Raw genomic sequence first — 18,277 nt, 5'->3', positions numbered from 1 at the left:
TGGGGACCCTGAGAATAGATTTCCTATCAAACAGATGAAGAGCAGAGATGGAGGCACAGGAGGGCTGTGGCTGTTTTAACATCTCTCTAGTACAGCATGACACTTGGCCACAGCATCAGGAATAGTAGTCACCCCCGACCCAGCACAGGGCCACTCTACCTGCTCCTACCATGGACCTTACGGTCATCATCTCCAGACCCCTCGAAGCAGCACGAGCAGGTGGCTACTGACACAGTCCACAAGGAGATGAAAGAAAAGCTCAGAGAAAGCATTCATCAGGCCCAGCATCACACAGCAAAGGGGCAGGATCCAGGTTTGAATTCCCTTCCAGTAGCCTCCGGATTCCAGACTCTATCTGACACCACGCTACTTCTATTTGTGGTGGGACTGAGGTGCCATTGTCCACAAGGATGGGAAGAAACCTGGCCAAGGGAACAGCGATAGGAAGGAAGGAGAGGAGGAAGGGGAGGGGAAGGAGGGGATGGGGAAATGGATGGTGAGGGAGGGAGGGAGGGAGGGAGGGAGGAAGACAGGGAGAGAGAATGGCAAGAAAGGGTGGCTGGCACATTGCATACACACAGACAAGCTCCGGCATGTTTTACCAGGACCCCTGCAGTCCCCTGAGGGTCTCGGCCCTTCCTCCCTGAATGGCCTCAGGGGAGGCCTACATGGGCCTACTTGGAGGCTCATGTCACAGGGAAGGCCTCACTTCAGAGCCTTCTGGGGGCATAGCTTGGTCTTGGAGGGGTGTGTTCATCTGCTGGTGCTGCCTGAACAAAACGCCAGCGTCAGATAGCTCTCTCCCCATGATCCTGGAGAGCAGAAGTCCAGGATCCAGGTGCGGCAGGGCTGCTGTCTGCAAGGGCTCCCCTCTGGGCCTCCAATGGCCCCCACCTTCCATGTCCTCACAGGACCTGTCCTTGGTGCATGCAGGGGTGGGTGGCTCTTGCATCTCTTCTTGGAAGAACACACAGCCCCACCCTGATGGCCTCATTTGAGCTGAATAGACTCCCTTAGAGGCTGTGTCTCCAAATGCAGCTGCACGGGGGCTGGGGCTTCAACCCAACGGATGTTGTGGGGACACAAAACTTTAGTCCATACCAGGGTGGGTGAGGGAGGTGGGGCATGAGCTAGCTGGCCTTCCAGAGTAAGGGGTCCATGGCCATTGCCGCTCCAGTAGGATGATGGTGGCAAGGTCACCTTAGCGAGTACACCATGCCAGGGACAGCCCGACGTGGGGTTCTGCAGCCAGAGTGACTGGCAGAAGGGCCCCAGCACTCACCTCTGGGGCTCCCTTTCTCCCCCATAGTTCTTTGCTCTCTGTTGCAAGTTCCTCAGAGGCAGAGATCGGGTCTGCCATCACCTGGATCCCCTCTCGTCCCTCACGCCCTTCCCCATGTATTCCTGCTTAGATGCATGCTTGGTGAGCACCTCCTTTGTGAGCAGGTGGTGTGTATGGTGCATGTGTGTGTCTGTCCATCCACAGGTAATATCTACATCCTAGGGCACCATCAGGACTACATGAGCTATTGTGCATGCAAACGTCTGCTCAATGGTAAATGTTCCAGAAACCTTTGTTAATGAATGAATGCATTGATCTTCACATGGGAGAAGTGTTTCTCCTTCTAAGGGGCAAGGGTGATCTGGTCATCACTGATTTTCATTTACTAAGCGGGTCACTGAGCAAAGAAGCTGGTTCATTCATTCACCAGCAGAGACTGACCACAGTCCCCTAGAAACCAGGGGTTAAGCAGGCAGTACAGAGCTAGACCTGCACTGCTCTGCCTTCCAGGGACTCAGTCCCCAGCCAGGGAGAGAAAGGACAATGAGAAGCAGGGTGATGACAGCTCTGCTGGAAAACAAACCCTCCAGTGCCACGAGGACCCCTACGGGACACTGCCTTGCAGCCAGGAGGATCTCCTGGAGGGGATGACACTTGGAGACCTTCAAGGATGAGCAGCAACAGGTCACCAGGTGGCAGAAGGGACCAGGGATGATTTGCGCCAGGGTAATGGGCTGTGCAAGGGTCCTGTAGAAGACCCACGAGGGCACATCTGGGGAACAGTGAGGGGTGAGTGTGGCTGGTCCTGCTGGGAGCCCAGGGGGCTTGACAGAAGCCAGGCCACAGAAGCCCAGCAGAGTGGCCTTCACACTGGTGACTTCACTTCATTCCCAGTGCTCAGAGGCAGGGGCTGTGAAAAGCTCCAGAGGCACTTTGCCATGTCTGATCAGTAAAATGGAATAATTTGTCAGTCCTCTGCCTCTTCAGGGACTGGAGAGGAAAGGAGAGAAGGGCATCCTGGCCACGCGTCACCACCCAAGTGTGTCCTGCGCACAGGCGTTCAGGTTGCCTGAAGATGAGCAGAGGCCCAGGTGGGGGCACCTTGGTGCTTCTCCAATGATGTCCTGAGAGGTTGCCAAAGACCCCCAGGGGACAGCATCCTTTCAGCTAAGAGCCTTCCTCTGTTCCCTGAGCCCTGGCCATGCTGATGGGTCCTCTGGAGACCCCCAGCTTCAGCCCCACCCCACTCTTCTTCCCAGCAGGGAGTGGAGGAGGGAGGCCAGAGAGTGGCAGGGCCAGCTCCTATGTCCTGCTCCTTTCCAGGATTCCAGGGCTCTGATGCATAGATGGCCCTAAACTGGCAGGTAGGAGAGTGAGGGTTTTGCATTTGGTGGGATCCAGAGCAGGAGTCTCCAGCTCATTGGCCCTGCCAACAGGAGGGTCCACAGGAGGCTGCGACAGAGCCTGAACTCTGAGTTCTAATCCCACACCCTGACTGGGCAGCTTGGGTAAATGTCTTACCCTCCACACACTTCTACTTTCTTCCGTGGAGATAACAAGGCCTCACCTGGCTGACTCAGCGGGCTTGGATGGACATCACTGGGTGATGTGGTCTCAACAGTGGTGGACATCCCAAAGGAAAGGGGCACATTAGAGGCACATCTATTGAGGCACACAGTAGGACTCCTGCTGGCATTGGAGAAAACATTAAGCACTGTAGGTGAAGAACACTACAATTGCCCCCGGGGGGCAAGTCACAAACCATCTGCAGCCTTGAAGGGGCAGCTCCCAGGGGACCTATGCCTGTGTGACTAAATGCAGGGCCTCCATTTTGTACTGTGTGCATCTGCACGATGTGTGGGTCTTGGGTGAGGTCTTAGAGATGCATTATGGACTTGGTCTGTGTGCATAGCAGCAATGTCTGTGGGCTTCAGGGATCTGTGCCCATATGTTTGTGGAACTAAGTGTGCATGTTTATGAGGCCCTATGCTGGGGAACTTGGTGAACTGCAAACATGGTGCATACTTGTGTGGCTGAGAGAAAATGACCAGGGAGGGGTCCAGGAACAGCCTGGGAGACCAAGGATTCTTCTGCCAATCCAAAAGGGTCTTAGTGGGAACCCTGCCGCTCAGATGTGGGGAAGAGGAGTGCCTCAGCCTCACTCCTGTGCACCCAGATGTTGCCCTTTCAGAGAAAAAAAATGGAGATGGAACTTGGGGGTTCTTGAAATCTGAAGTAAGGGCTCACAGCAGGTAGAGATGGCACACAGGCTCAAGCCCTGCCCCACAGCTGATAGCTGCTAAATTCTTGTGCCCACCAGCGAGAATAAGGCAAACCATGAAGGAGGGAGAGAGGAAGGGGAGACACAGAAGAAAACAGAAAGGAAAGGCCCCCCGAGCTCCTCTTCCCTCCCCAATTCCCAGTCTTTCATCTTTCGCAGGCGGCCCTGGCCTTGGAGGGTTCTGCCTGCCCCTCAAGCCCCCACTGAGCCCTGACCACCCAGTTGGATGTGCGCTTTTCACCCTCCCCGGGCAAGCAAGGCAGGCTGTTCCCCACCCCAGGAATCCAAGCAGTGGGTTACATATGATCTCCCCTGAAGTCAAACGAAATCAAAACGCATCACACACAGGGACACACACGCACACGCATGCACACGCACACGCGCACGTTCTCCCTCGGGGGCAATCTGCTGCCCCCTGAACCCCACCCATCAGCCGGTGCCTAGCCCCGGGTGCGTCTGCACCCATCAACCGGGCGCCTCTCCCCGGTGTCCCGCGCACGCCCGGGCGTCTGCTGCCCGCACCTGCCGCTCACACTCTCGTCCTGAGCGCAGCGGCGGGCGCGCGGCGGCTCCGCTCGCTCCGCTCGGATCCCGGCGCTGTTCATTCATGATCGGTACCCGGCCCCCGAGACCAGCCCGAGCGCCGGCAGGGAGCGCCCAGGGGCGGGCGGAGCGCGGCTCCCGCACCGCACGCGGCGCGGGCTCGGCAGCCTCGGCCGGGCGGGCGCCGGCCCCGTGTCCAGCGCCAGGCAGGCTCCGGGGCTCCGTCCTCGGCCCTTGGCCAGGGAACCACCGGCTGCGTCCTCGCTCCCGGGAGCCGTGGCGAAGGCTCACCCGAGCCGCCGGCCCTGTGAGTCAGTGCATGTGCGGGGCTGAGAGGGAAGCCAGCCGCCTCCCTGAGCCCCAGCCCCACGCTCGCTGCGTTCCAGGCTGCAGGCGAGCTGCCGGGGCTCCCGGCTCCCTCCTTTTTTTCTCCTCCAATTCGGAGTAGAGGAGACACACTGGTTTCCTTTCAGGGGAGGGGAGGGCAGGGCCCGGGGTCCCAAGTCGCACTCAAGTCTTCGCTGCCATGGGGGCCGTCATGGGCACCTTCTCATCTCTGCAAACCAAACAAAGGCGACCCTCTAAAGGTAAGCAGTCCTTCTTCCTTTTGTTCCCCTGGCTGGGTTTGGGGGTTCTGGGTGCTGAGCTGGGGTCGCCATCTGCCTCCCCGAGTCTGGGCCCCCATCTCCACAAGGAGCCCAAACAGGTTCTTGGATCCCAAGGAGTAAGGAGGGTTGGTGTGAGCACCCAGAGGAGGGAGCCAGAGTGGGTGCTGGACCCAGAGGCACCTGGACCCCTCTGGGGCACCAGGGGCCGACCCTCCTCCAGGGGAAATCACCAGGAGCAGATTCACAGGTGGAGGTGACTGGATTCTCCGATGAAAATGTTGGGAAGCTCTTCTGCTCCCATGACGGATGGCACGGGTGCCATCCAACAAGGGTGCTCACACTCACCCACTGCTCCCTTGACCATACCAGGTGCAAACCTGCTAGTCCCCCAACCAGGGAGAGGGGGCCCTGCTTGCCCATCCCCTCAAAAAAAAAAAAAAAAAAACCTCTGCAAGCCAAAAGGAATCAGCTGCTGCCAGGTGGTGAAATTCCCAGGGCTCCTGTCCTGGTGGCTCAGGAGTCAGTAGGAGCAAGGGCATCTCATGGGCGAGCTGCCAAGGTCTGCGACCACAGGGCACTGTCAAAGGGGGCTGAGAGGGGAGTTTCCGTTAAGGTTTAAGAGGCGTAATACACTGGAGTCCCTCCTGCCTACAGCCTGCAGCTGTGTGTTCCCAGCTAAGCTGGGCCATGTCACCAGTGACTTGTCAAGGGGTCCATGTGAAGTGGGGGCCATGGTGCCTGTGCGGGCCTCCTAGCCAGCAGTTGGAAAGTTGCTTGTTGGGATGTAGAACCTGGAAGCAATTAGGAAAAGAGAGCTATGGGTTTGGTTTTGATTAATGTTCACATGCTGTTGTGAGTAGTGGAAGGATTTTAAGGAACCTGACACTGAAACATTCAAGTTCTGCCTTTGGAGCCAGATCTGGTTACAGGTGGGGGATACGCGCATATCCCTTGTGCTTGCCAATGCTCAGAAGGGTACCAGTGTACTGGTGGCCCTGGGAGATAGTGAGTCTACTCTTAGGACTTGGGTCATCTCACCTTGATTGGAACCAAAGAGCTCCCCAGGAGTAGACTGTCCTTGAAGGCCCTGGGAAGAAGGGGTCCAGGATCCTGGTCCGGTCCCCAGAAAATATCAGGCTGGCTGAGCACCAAAGAAAGAGTTCTTGGGTGCAGACCCCAGGTGATGAGACTGGGACAGAATTTTCAGGCCAGGACACAAGAAGAGGCTTTGGCCCGTTCACAAGCTGAGTCCCACATCCTGGTGTCAGGGAGGGAGGGTTGCCCTTTGCTTAGTCCTAAGCAGGACAGGTCCATCTTCAAGCCTTGGCAGGGGACTTTGACCTGCAGAGCCCCGTCTCTCACAGATCCTGGGATGTTGCTTGATTGGGGATAATGTTTAGCACCAAAGCCAGGACCCCTTCCCCTATCTCACTACCATGAGGTCCCAGAGATCAGAAGACTGTGGAGACAGGAAATTTGGGGGGTTGTTTTAAAAGAACTTTCAACACCTGCACTCCCCTTAAGAGGAGTTAGGGGTCACAGAACAATCTCGGGCTCTAGAGTCCAGTGACGTCTGGTGTAACCAGCTTCATTGTGCCTTTCCTCTGTGACCTTCGGCAAGTCCCCTCACCTCCTGAAGCTCAGTTTTCTTATCCATCTAATAGGTGGGATGCTGCGTCACAGAGGTGAACTAGAGGTGTGGGAAGTGGAGGGAGAGAGGACCCTGCCTCGTACACTGTGTTGGCCACAGTCACCAGGGACTCATAGGAGATGGTTACAAGGATGAGAGGATAGAGTGACAGACAGACATGGAGCTAGCTCCTTTAATAGGACTGGAGACAGCAAGAGCTCAGACATTACCATCCACCCTTCCTTTGTGCTACCTGAAACTCCAGGTCACCCTGAATCAATTCCTGCAGGACTCTCAGAAGCCAAAGCTCTCTGCTTCTCTCTCCCAGAATCCCAAGAAAGAGAAGGGGGATACTAGCATTCATTGTGCCCCTACTGTGTGCCTGGCACACTGCTAGGTGTGTTATCTGCATGCTCACTTAACCCTTACAACAGAGATCCTAGTAGGTCCAGAGCCACTGCCCGAGTCCTGGGTGTTGGGCACTTCCTGCACAGAGCCCGAAACACTGGCTTGATGTGTCCAGGAGCGCAGCTGCTCGCCTCCCTGGGCAGCTGCCTGGCAGAGTCTTTTCTCACTCTCGCTTAGTGGAATGCTAATCAGAGGAGACCCTGACTTCCAAGCTGCCTCCCTTGCAAGGGTCTTCTGCTGATTGGCATTCCACTGAGCAAGACAGAAGGGCTGGTGGCCAGGTCGCTGTCCCAGTCCATGCCTTGTTTTCTTTAAAAAGAGGAAGTTACAGTAGACATTTTCTTAGGCTCCACTTGGTTCTCAAATTCTACGGTTTGATTGCTGATGCTCTCTCTGGAGCTGCTGCTGTGATCTCTGCAAGGCTGGGGCTCAGATTAATTAGATGCAGTCAGAAGAGAGTGGTTGGGGTTTTCAACCCAGCTATCAGTCCCCCCGCTGGGTTCAAACCCAGGCTGCACCACTCACTAGTTGTGTGACTAAGCCTTGTTTTCCTCAACTGTAAAACAGGGACAGTAGTAGTTACTATCTTAAAATCGCTGTTGAGTTGTGTGCATTTCAGGGATAATGCAAGTCAGACACTTAGCAGAGTGTCTGCTGCATAATAAGTGGTCAGCAAATTTTAGATTACTGCTCAGTTTATGGCTGTGTTGTTTGGAGCTTCCATATGCCCAGAGTAAGGCCACGCTGGAAGGAGGCAGTACCTTTGAGAGTCTAAACAGCTCGAATCTGGAATGTTCTTCCAGCCCTGTCCAAGTAACTAAGACCAAGGTCCTCGGCTCTGAGACCCTGACCCCTTGCTTCAGTCTCCAGCTGGCCTCTGCTTCCTGCCTGGTCCTGAAAACTACACAGCCTGCTCCACTAAAGCCCTGAATGCTTTGAAAATATAATTTGGAAATACATACATGTCGTTAAAATACGCCAAGGACTCTGCATGATTAGTGCTGCAAAGGAGTGCACCTAGCCCAACTGGGAAGCTCAGGGAGAGGTCCCTGAAGGCAGAGAAATCTCAAGTAATTGAAGAGCTCTGCCTCTGAATAAAAACATCCAAGTTCACTCTCCAGCCTTCTCTCTGTTTGGGATCTTTGTGAGTCTTTAATTAAAAACTGGTAAAGCCGTGCTTCTGGGATTCGGCTTCTGCATCCAGTCCCAGGCACTTTCGGACTCTTGACAGTTTTATTTGTGCTTCTCATACCAAGGACCCTGCTCCTGGGTTTGAATGGCTGAGCGAGTTGGGTTAGGGGGTTGGGACAACTAGAGGAGCGTCATGCAGGTGCAATTGCTGGTTGTGGGGGTGGGAGGGCAGGAGAGTTTAGGGAAGCTGGCTCTAGGCCAAGAGCACCTAGGCTGAGATTTTCCTATAAGCAAATACCCCTCGTTGCTGGGTTATGCCTCCAGGACTGAGTGAGGCATTCAGAACTCTGAGAAAGGGCTGAGCTTTGCTCGGGTCTCTAGAATGCCCAGGGGGCTGCTTTCTGGAAGGCCGTGTTGCAGGACAGACAAAGATTTGGGGCTGGTCTCCTGGCTTCTAAATCATGGAGCCCCTTGGAGAATTTATGGAGGCAGAGTTTACCCCGGAGACTTCAGAGTGTATTGATGGAGCGGCACATTTAACCTGGAGGCATCCGGGAGACGGGCGAGAGGCAGGGTCACGGAGAAGCATATCTTCTGCGGTCGCGCAATCCTGGCTCCAAAGGACCTTTGGCAAATCGCTTCACCTTGGAAATGCCAGTTTCTTCCTTTGTAAAGGGGAATACTGAGGGATAGACATGTTTGAGCATCCAGCTTTGCCCATCTCTGCCCCTTCGCCCAGTAACTCCATAGTAGTCTCTATCTCCCTGTCCGTCTGCTAATTAAAATTCTGCCCACACTCCACCACCTCACTGAGCAGTTTCCATACTCAGGAAGCCGTCTGTAAGCCCCAGGGAGAAGCGACTTCCCCCCATCTGAATTCCTAAACTCTGTTAAGGTCTGAGTTCTTATGACTCACAGGTCATGCTTGGAATTAGGTGACCCTGAGAGGTATTAAGCTCCTTCCCCATCACCAGAGTCTCGGCTTCTTGGGGCAGGAAACTGAATCATTTTTCACCATTTCCCACTTGGTTCTTTGCACACAGTAGGTACTCGGTAAATACTTCCCAGGGGAAATCATAAACAATGGTGACTCTCCATTATTTCCTAGAACTGCGGCCCCTGCTGGGAAAGTGAGCTTCCCCCTGAGATTTCAGTTCCCAGCCCTGGACTTGGAATGAATTGTGACTTGGTCTGCTGGCTTTGAATTGGCTTTGTCCATGAAATGTACCAAATCTGTTTACCATTTAGCAGGAAAGTGCTGAGAACAGTTTTCCTACCCCCAGCCCCCGATATCCACAAAAGTGTGAGGAACCCACACCGAGGGCCAGGCACATCTCTGGTCGGTCAATTCCACAAGAAACTCAGTGGAGCTCGAGATGAACAGCACAGAGATGGAAAAGGCTGGAAAATGTGTAGGATTTCCTGCCTAGAACCCGTGGGGCTTTTCAGTCTGGACCCTGGTGAAAGACTTTGTCTACCTGGAAGGGCTTTGCTCACTATCAGCTCTGTAAATGCCCAAGTGCAGGAGCTGATCTCACAAATGAGCAGGGGCTGAGCGGCTGCATGAATAAGGGGCTCAATAAATGAGCAAGTGAATGAGACAACTGATGAATAAGCAAAGAACGACAGCAGGAATGATTGAACGGGGTGGGTGAGCACCCAGGGTGCGCGGCCGCGGACGAGTGGATGACTGGCAGGGTCCCAGAAAAGTGGTGACAAAGGACTCTTCGTGAAGAATCAATATTGATAACCATGCTCCCCAAGTCCCGCATCTAACCCTGTCTTAGTCCCGCCTTCTGTGACTAATAACACAAGACCACAGATCGGGGGCCTGTTCAAGAAAAGAGGCTCATGTTGGCTCATGGTTCTGGAGGTCCCAGGTTGAGAGCCACATCTCGCTGGCAGGGTCCTGAGGGGTTCGTCCATCCCGTGGTGAGACACAGGGGGCCCCTAGGTGACCTCTGGTCTCCTTCTCTTCTTATCAAGCCACCAGGATTCAGTGATGGGGCTCCCCCAGGTGGCCTTACCTGCTCCTGATCACCTCCCAAGGCCCTGCCTCCAAACCCCATAGTGGACTGTCTCTCCCCTCTCCATGGCAGTTGGACTCCATCATGATTTTTGGAGGGAACAAACCGTACTCAACCATCGCAGCCCCACTGTGAAATTCGGAAGGAATCGAGGGTCTGGAAACCCTGGTGCCAATGAAGAGCAGACTTGTAGCAAATGATTCCTAGAAATGAGGAAACAGAGAATTCATCAAGAAGAGTCCCGGCCATTGTTTGGAGACCAGCAGGTATCCAAATTGACCTGGGGAAGGTGGGGGAGGCGCGAGAGACTGTTTTCCCTCTCTTGTGGAAAGAAAGGCCCCAGTGACTTCCTGTGTCCCCTTGCATTGGGGTTCCACTGTTCCCTGTCTGGGTGACATCGGGGCTCTATGTCTATCCAGCCATTTATTTTTTAACTTAGCCCATCCCATAATCAACCTTTAGCATTGCTTCCCTGCTGTCACTTCAGCCTCGTCGTCACCCACCTTCCTCTCCCCGCTCACCTGGAGCCCCTCCCCGTGTCCTAGCTCCTACACACCCTTCAAGGCCTTGTTCCCGTGGGAAAGCCCTCCGGGGCAGCTGCTGGCTTCTCGGTTCCCACACAGCTGTCGCTGTCCCTTCGCTGCAGCCCTGAACATGGGAAGAGACTGTCCTGATGGCTTTACCACTCATCTCTCTGCCTTGCCCTCGGGGACTGATTTGTATTCCAGGGCCTGTGTCAGACCTGACACTGGGTCCAGGCTTAATGGATGTGGGCTGGTGGAGGTGGGGATGGATGGGCCACGGCTCGTGTTCTCGGTGGCTCCCAGTGGTGCCGGGACGTGGCAATGCAGATGAGAAATCCGCGTCCGCCTGCTCGGGGAGAAGCCTGTGACATTCTGCATAATGGCCCTGGAGCTGCCGTTCCCATTCATCAGGCAGGCGAGGAGCAGTGTTTAGGGGAGAGAGGAAGAAAGAGACCAAGAGTCCTGGGGCCTTCGGAGGGACTTGTTTCTGGGCTTCACCCTCCTCCAGGTAGCGTTGTAAGTAGGTCACCTCCTGGAAGTAGCTTCCTCGGAAGGGATGGAGCCCCTCCCTGTGTCCTAGCCAGGGGTGGTGCTCTGCGTTACCTGCTGGCCATTCCAGCCAAATTCAATGCTCCGTCAGTGCAATGGTGGGGGGCGTGGGGGGGCGCACTGCGCTCAGGTGGGAAGCTGGGCAGAGGGTGCATCGCGGCCAGGACCACCAGGTTAAAGTGAAGGCTTGGGATCGCATCCTCCTCTGCCGACCCACAGCCTACCTCACAGAGTCTTTCAGTTTGCACCTCTGCAAAATAGAGACAGTGACAGTCGGTGTCTCCCTTTGGGCAGCGTGGGGTCGGGGAAGGCTGCAGAGGGTGTGCACACAGCACTTGGCCTAGGGGAGACGGTTCCAGCCCTTGGGGGTAACCCCTGCTCCTGGCATCTGCTCACCCTTGGTGATCTCTGTCCTGTGGCCTCTGACTCCACACCTCAGAGGCCCAAGCCATCATATCCATGGTCACTGGAATGCTGAGTGGTGTCTCTGGTGACACCATGGGAAGTCGTCAACTTTAGATGGCAAAAGGTATGAATATGTGTGTCACCTGCGAGGATTGGACAGGACTTGGACAAGTCAGCTGGCCTGAGTGGCCTTTTATCTCCAGATCATCTAGAAAATTAAGGCTCAGTAGTAAATGTGATAACACATGTAAGAAACGGTGGCCAGCACATAGCAAGAAGGCAGGAAAAATAGGTTAGTGCCCTCTAGGTCTTTGCTTCTCAGAGTGTGGTCCTCAAGCCAGCAGCCTCGGGAGTTTGTTAGAAACATAAAACTCCAGGCCCCAACCCAGGCCTTCCAAACCAGAACCTGCATTTTAACAAGATCACCAGTCGGTTTGTATGCCCACTGACATTTAATTTATAAGCATTAATGATGGCTAAAGTGAGTCAGCCACTCTCAGTGCCAGGCACCGTGGTCCCTTCAGCCCTGCAGGACAAGACACTGTTGCAGTTCCCATTTTGCAGAAGAGAAAACTGAGGCTCTCAAAGGAGAAAAGCCTTGCTCAGGGTCCCAGAGCTTAAGCTTTTAACCCCACACCCACTTCTGCCCCTTGGGCCTCAGCTTGGGAGCCAAGGGGCCTGAGTGGACAGATAGCCCGGCCTGGCCAGAGGTGTGGGAGAAGGCGGCCAAGCACTGGGTAGCCCCACTGAATAACCAGGCCACCCGTGGCCACTTTCAGCCCATCTCAAAGCACCCTGGATCTGTCTCCACTTAATCTGACACTGCGAAAGCTTGAATATGAAATGATTGGGGGCAGAAGGCCAATTAGCAAATTCATTAATAGGATGAAACATCTCTCCTCTGCTCTAATCATTTATGTGAACTAAATTTTTCTCCCTTTGTTACCGCCATTGTGGTCTGTCAGTAAAGGATGGAGCACTGAAACATCTCCAGGCATGTTAGAACCCCAAACTTTCAGCGTCACCCATCAGAGTCAGGGCCCCCACAGGGTCCAGAGGGGCAGGGAAGGGTCAGTCAGTTCGTAAGTGGTCATCATTGCCAAGGAAAGAAATGTGAGGGTTTGTTCTACCCTTGCAAGTGCACGGTGGCTTTCTGGTTAGTTCCCCATCTGTCCTGAGCTGCTCATTGGCCCAAGTTCATGTTACACATATGTGTGGTCCAGAGGTCATGAGCATAGACTCTTGGTTAGACAGACCTGGATTCAAGTCCTGGCTCCGTGTCTTATTAGCTATGTGGCCTTGGACCAGTCAGCTGGCCTGTGTGGCCTTTTATCTTCACAGGATCTAGAAAATTAAGGCATCAGTAGTAAATGTGATAATGCATGTAAGAAACGGAGGTCATCACATAGCAAGAAGGCAGGAAAATAGGTTAGTGCCCTCTAGGTCTTTTGCTTCTCAAAGTGTGGTCCTCAAACCAGCAGCCTTAAGACTTGTTAGAAACATAAAACTCCAGGCCCCAGCTCAGGCCTTCCAAACCAGAACCTGCATTTTAACAAGATCACCAGTCGGTTTGTATGCCCACTGACATTTATAAGCATTGGCCTAGAGCACACATTACAGAAATATATATTGCATTACATAAAATTATATACCAAGATGGAAAAATTATGTATCAAGCTTTGACAGCTTCTGATTCAAGCCTCTTATTATAGATGCAAAACATGAAGTCCAGAGAAGGTGAGTGGATTGCCTGAAGTCACACCGCTTCTGTGTCCCTCTAGGCATCCGAACCCCAGGCTTCCCCAGCCCTGCTTGTCTTCATACGAATAGTTACGAAGTCAGATTTCCCCAGATTAGCGCTTCTGAAATTGAGCTTTTCTTTCTTTTTAATAAAACAGAAGTGCAGGACTAGGTATGCCCATTAAGTTTTAATTTACTAATTTTAAATGTTATTCCAGCCAAGTGAGAGGCTGAATTTTGATTCTGCCAGCCGTGGCCCTAGCCGTACCTCCATGTTCTCTGCCACATCAAGTGTGACGAGGGGCTTCCTGGGTCTTCCTCTCAGTTTCCTCGAAGACTAAGGGGACAGACCTGTGCAGCTAGGACCCTCCTGCCTAAGAGGCATGGGCACCGCTCAGGATCCAGAGCAGGCTGGGGGTGAGTTGATGTGCAGAGCCTTTGAGTCGGGATTTGAAGGCAGAAAATGTATCAGAAGTTAGCAGGAGTCCACACAGACGAAGGAAGGATCCGGAGCACGGAAGTCAACTGCCTTTTCCAGGGGACTCGGCGGAACCCCTGTGGGGGGAGGTGACCTCACCTCCTTTTATTTTTATAGTAGTCTTTTGACAGTTGCATTATCTCATCTTGCCGGGTAGGAAGCGGGTCTGGGGGTGCTCAGGGAAGTCTTGCTTGGCTGGTGATTAGAGAGCAAGGACTTGAAGCCTGCCTGACCCAAGGTGCCCTGCTCATGGCCTCCTGCCTACAGCATGAGGTCAAGCAAGCCTCTGATCCCCGGCCAGAGGCGGACACTAGCTGCTGAGCTCCCAGGAGCTGAAAATAGCATCTCTGCCTCCTCTTGGCCCTCTCGGTTCCCCACCCAGGCCTGCGCTGGCCCAAGTGAGGGAAAGGCGCTGGTGAGGCCACACCACTCCAGCCATCTCCGGGAAGTCAGGGCGGTGGCACCCAGGCCCTGTCACCGTGCTGCCTTCCTGGCCCAGGGTGACCCTCCCAGGGGTCAGGTGTGCTGTCAGCCCAGCTCCCTTGGGGAGGCTTCCCCACCTACCCCAGCTGGGGCGGCAGGGGCAGGGGCCTCCCTCCTGTGCCCTCGGCCAGCCCTGGGCTGAGGACATGACGTCCCCAAGGCCAAAGGCCACAACAACCACATCGACGACCTCCCCAGTAATGGCCATCTACACAATTTAAGGCAGAAATGGTAAACTTGGTATAAGGAAGTTTATCAAAATTCGGATTTTTTTTCCCACGATGACTATTTTGGTGACTTTTTTTTTTTTTTTTGAAATATAATCTGCTTTCAAAGCAAGTCTCTTCACAGCGTCTGAGCCTCTATCTTTTCAGCTTTTCGGGCACCTCTTGAGGGGAGCCTGTTGGGTATCTCAGCTTTGGAGTTAGAAACCGACAAAGAAAATGGTCGTCTGCATTGGAGTCCTACTGTGCGCCAGGGGCTGTGCAAAGTGCTGATAAAACAACATTTATAATGAGTCAGAAGAAATGACCTTCACACGGCCCTCGTGCTGTCTAAGTGTGGTTGACACTTTGATTTAATCTCCAGTGGACCCACGAGGTGGGCAGGACGGTTAGTTTCATGTTAGAGGTGAAACCTCCTACTATGAGAAGCAGGTGCTGATCTCCCTGTTTTATAGATGGGGACCTGCGGCTCTGGGAGAGGTGACGTGCCCAGGTCCCCCAAAGGCTGGTGGAAGAATGAAGGCTCCATCCACTCCGAGGGACTCCAAAGCCCTTTCCTCTGTGCTCAGAGCCCTTCGAGTCCACTAAGATCGTGAGGGCAGGTCTGCAGAGTCCCACTAAGTGCCCGAAGCTTCCGCGGCTTGGTTCTTTGTAAGCCGTGTAGGACCCCAGGGATTAGAGGACACGACTGGATCCTTGCCAGACGAGAAAGGCAGAGTAAATGCAGTCAGCTCTCCACATCTGCAGGTGCCATGTCTTTAAATTCAATTGGTCACAGATGAAGAATGTTCCAGGAAAAAAATAATTTCCAGAGAGTTCCAAAGCTAAAACTCGAATTCGTCATGCACTAAATGCTGTGCTGAATACACCCAAATCAAGTGCTGGGCAAGCATTTCATTAGGCAGTAAGTAACTGAGATGAGTTAGAGTGGACACACAGTTTACATAAGGGCACCCGCAGATAGTGGCTTTGCAGGGACCCTGTAGAAGCCAATCCCCCATGGACACCAAGGGACACCTGTACCCAGTGACTCCCTTCTCGAGGGCAGCTGAGCCAGGATTTGGGGAAGGTGGCTGGACTGTGGTCTGGGTGCGAGTCGCAGGGCTGGGCTGACCTGAAGCCTCGCTGTCCCAGGCTGCAGAGGGTGTGACATTGTGCTGGCTCCGCACAGGGGAAGCACCTCTGACGGAGCCTCTGGGGCTGGAGGAGCAGGAGCAGCCTGGCTGAGGTGGCTTTGGAGCTTGATTAAAGGGCGAGGGCCTGGCCCAGGCAGGAGCCTCAGCAGGAAGTTCCGGGCAGAGGGATACGATGGGCCAGCCCCAGAAGCAGGCCGCAGGAAAGGAGAGGGATGGAAAGTGACATTGGTGTTTGGTATTTTTGGGGCTTAGAGGCTGTCACTAGGAAGCTTGTCACCAGAAATGGAGGCAAAGACCTGCATCAGGTTGCCCACATGCAGGAGGGTGGGTCCTGAGAGGTGACAGGCAATGGTGGTGATGCTCATGGTTGGTGGTGACAGTGTTGGTGGTGGCAACGGTGGTAGTGGTGGTGGTGATGGGGTGGTGTTATTAGGACGAGTGGAGCAGGCATACTATTGGTTTTGAGGCATTGGTGACAGTAACAATGGAAGTGATGGTGGTGACGGAGACACGTGGCGTTGATGGTGATGCTGCCAATCCCAGGTATGGCAGGTGTGGCAGTAGTGGTGATGATGGTGGTGTGGTGGTTATGGTGGCAATAGTGTAGGCAATGACGATGGTGAGGGTGATGGTGATGATGGTGGCCGGTGGCGGTGATGATGGCCGTGACTAAGGGTACTGTTGGTGGTCATGAAGGTGATGGCAGGGGTGTGCTGGTGCTGGAGGTGCGCTGGGGGAGGTGGTATGGTGGTAGGATGATGGTGGCCGTGTGGATCATTCTCTTGGTCCCAGCCCTATTCCTTGACTACACTGCACAAGGATCTCCAACCTCCAGAACTTAAGTTCCCCCATGGATTTGCCAAAAGCAAGAACATAAGGCAAATCAGGGCTGCCTGCAGGTTTCTTCTCTTACCTGTGGTTGGCCTTTCAGAATCATTTTCATGTACACGGCTCTTGCCACCTGCCTTCCAGCACAGCGCCATGGCAGGACATGGCAGGACACGGTCACATCATCAGTAAACATTTGTGAAATGAAGGGCACAGGCCACGTTCCTAGGTGAACTCAAGGACCCCACAGGGTGGCTGGGCCCAGCTCCCCATCTCATCCCAAGGTGCTTGCACCAGCTCTGTGACCCACAGAGTGCCGCAGGCTTCCTCCTTCTCTGGGGGTTGGGAGGACTCCCTGGCGCCTTCTCCTCCCTGGGTGTCAGCCTGGCCTGAGCCCTTGTGTCACCAGCCTGCCCCCAGAGGCAGGCTGTTCTGTCTGATTCCTCACCAACTGACCACAAGGAACGGGGAGAAACTGGCATCGCTGCAGCTGCTCCAGAGTGCCTGGCTGTGTGGCAGGAGCGAGGGGCATGTCCTGGCTCTGCACTGGCTCCTCCTGGCAGTGGGTCCTCCCCACGTCCCGGGGGAGATTGCAGAAGGTACTTTGAGTGCCCGAACCCCCAGCCACCCTCCACCACAGGCAGGTTAGAGGCCCCTGAAGACCTGTGCACGGTGCACAGGAAGCAAGCAGGCTCCTCGACCTACGATGAGGTCATGTCCTCAAGGCCATCAGAAACTGAAGGTGCTGTAAGTCACAGTGGCTGAGAGCACCTGACCTTCTGGACTTTGCACACAGCTCAGTCACAGCACACCCCAGAGGGCTAGTTGTTCCCCTCACCATCATGATCACAGGGTAAAGGGAGCGGCCACTCCCTGCCACTGCCCAGCATCTCGAAAGAGGGTTGTATGTCATATCACTAGTCCGGGAAAAGATCCAAATTCAGAGTCTGAAGCACAGTGTCTACTGAATATGCATGGCTCTCACTCCACCGGAAAATCAAAAATCATAAGTGAGCTGGGTCCCTCTGTATCATGTGGCCAAATTATAGGGTTCTCATAGCTTTTGAGTATGTGGCACAGATTAAGGGCTCAGTAAATGGTAGCAGCTATTAACATTGGCCTCATTCATTATTTCTATAACTAGTGGAGGGGTTGAGATTCTAAGTGGTGAATAATGATAGACCAGAGTTTTGTGTGTCTCTGGTACAAACTGTGGGGTTTGGACTCTGCTTGGATCCCCTGATCCTGATTCTGAGCCTGGAGAGGGGGATTCTTGAATGGATCCCATGTGGCTGGGGTTGTTGAGCAAGAGGAGGGTGAACTGTAGGCATCTGGGTCCCAGTACTGTTCTGCCTCGTGAGGAATAAGATTTGGAGACAAACTGGCCTTGGATTTAAATCCAACCTGGCAGCTAGTGCTGCTGGACACTGGTCTCTTCCTGTGTCCAGTGAGGTTGGTGACACAGATTAGCTCAGATGGGCTCCTTGGGGAGAGTTTGGAAGATGAAGTGTGAATGGAGAGAGGGCAGGATCTGTCTCCCAGGCAGCTCAGGGAGGAAATGGCCAGACCAACGTGGTGCTGGGGTCACAGCTGCCTCACCTTCCTCTGTCTCTGGAGTCGATTTGTCGTCACCCTCGAGTCCTGGAACAAAGTCAAGGGAGGAGAAAGCGAGGGAGGGAGGGGAGAAAGAAGGGTGAGGGAGAAAATCTGAAGCCGCGGGTGCAGGTGGCCGGCCCCTGGTGGCCGGTCTCACCGTCGGGCTGGTTCTTATTGGAAGACTGCGGTGATCCAGAGGGAGGAGCCTCAAGAAGACACAGGGAGAGCAGAGAGTGAAGAGACCATGTGCCGTCTGCAAAGGGTGGGAGCTGAGGGGGCTGTCCCCAGGCTCCCGAGACCCGGGGACTCTGCCTGCCTAGCAGGAGGTGCTCTTTAAAGGGCCCTGGGGTGTGTCATGGGCAGGGGGAGGTAAGCCATGCTATTTGTATATTATAGTGACCACT

At 54.2% G+C, this 18,277-nt stretch overlaps 1 protein-coding gene across 3 annotated transcripts in view; it reads left to right on the top strand.

The window, feature by feature from the left end:
* The first annotated feature begins 3,860 nt into the window (after positions 1 to 3,860).
* Kcnip1 (potassium voltage-gated channel interacting protein 1) overlaps positions 3,861 to 18,277 on the top strand; it is a 193,174-nt gene continuing 178,757 nt past the window's right edge. Inside the window, exons 1-2 of one of the 3 annotated variants that reach the window (XM_048815671.1) lie at positions 4,012 to 4,693; positions 9,983 to 10,176. In XM_048815671.1, the coding sequence (XP_048671628.1) occupies positions 10,107 to 10,176 (70 nt within the window). In that variant the 5' untranslated portion in view covers positions 4,012 to 4,693; positions 9,983 to 10,106. Of the gene's footprint in view, positions 4,694 to 9,982; positions 10,177 to 18,277 lie in introns of all 3 variants that reach the window. The other 2 variants (XM_015492629.2, XM_015492632.2) reach the window with 2 other exon arrangements.

Source organism: Marmota marmota, unplaced genomic scaffold, assembly GCF_001458135.2.
Source record: "Marmota marmota marmota unplaced genomic scaffold, marMar, whole genome shotgun sequence".
NCBI lineage: Eukaryota > Metazoa > Chordata > Mammalia > Rodentia > Sciuridae > Marmota > Marmota marmota.
Note: the sequence above shows the minus strand (reverse complement) of the source record. Positions and strands in the feature narration are given on the sequence as shown.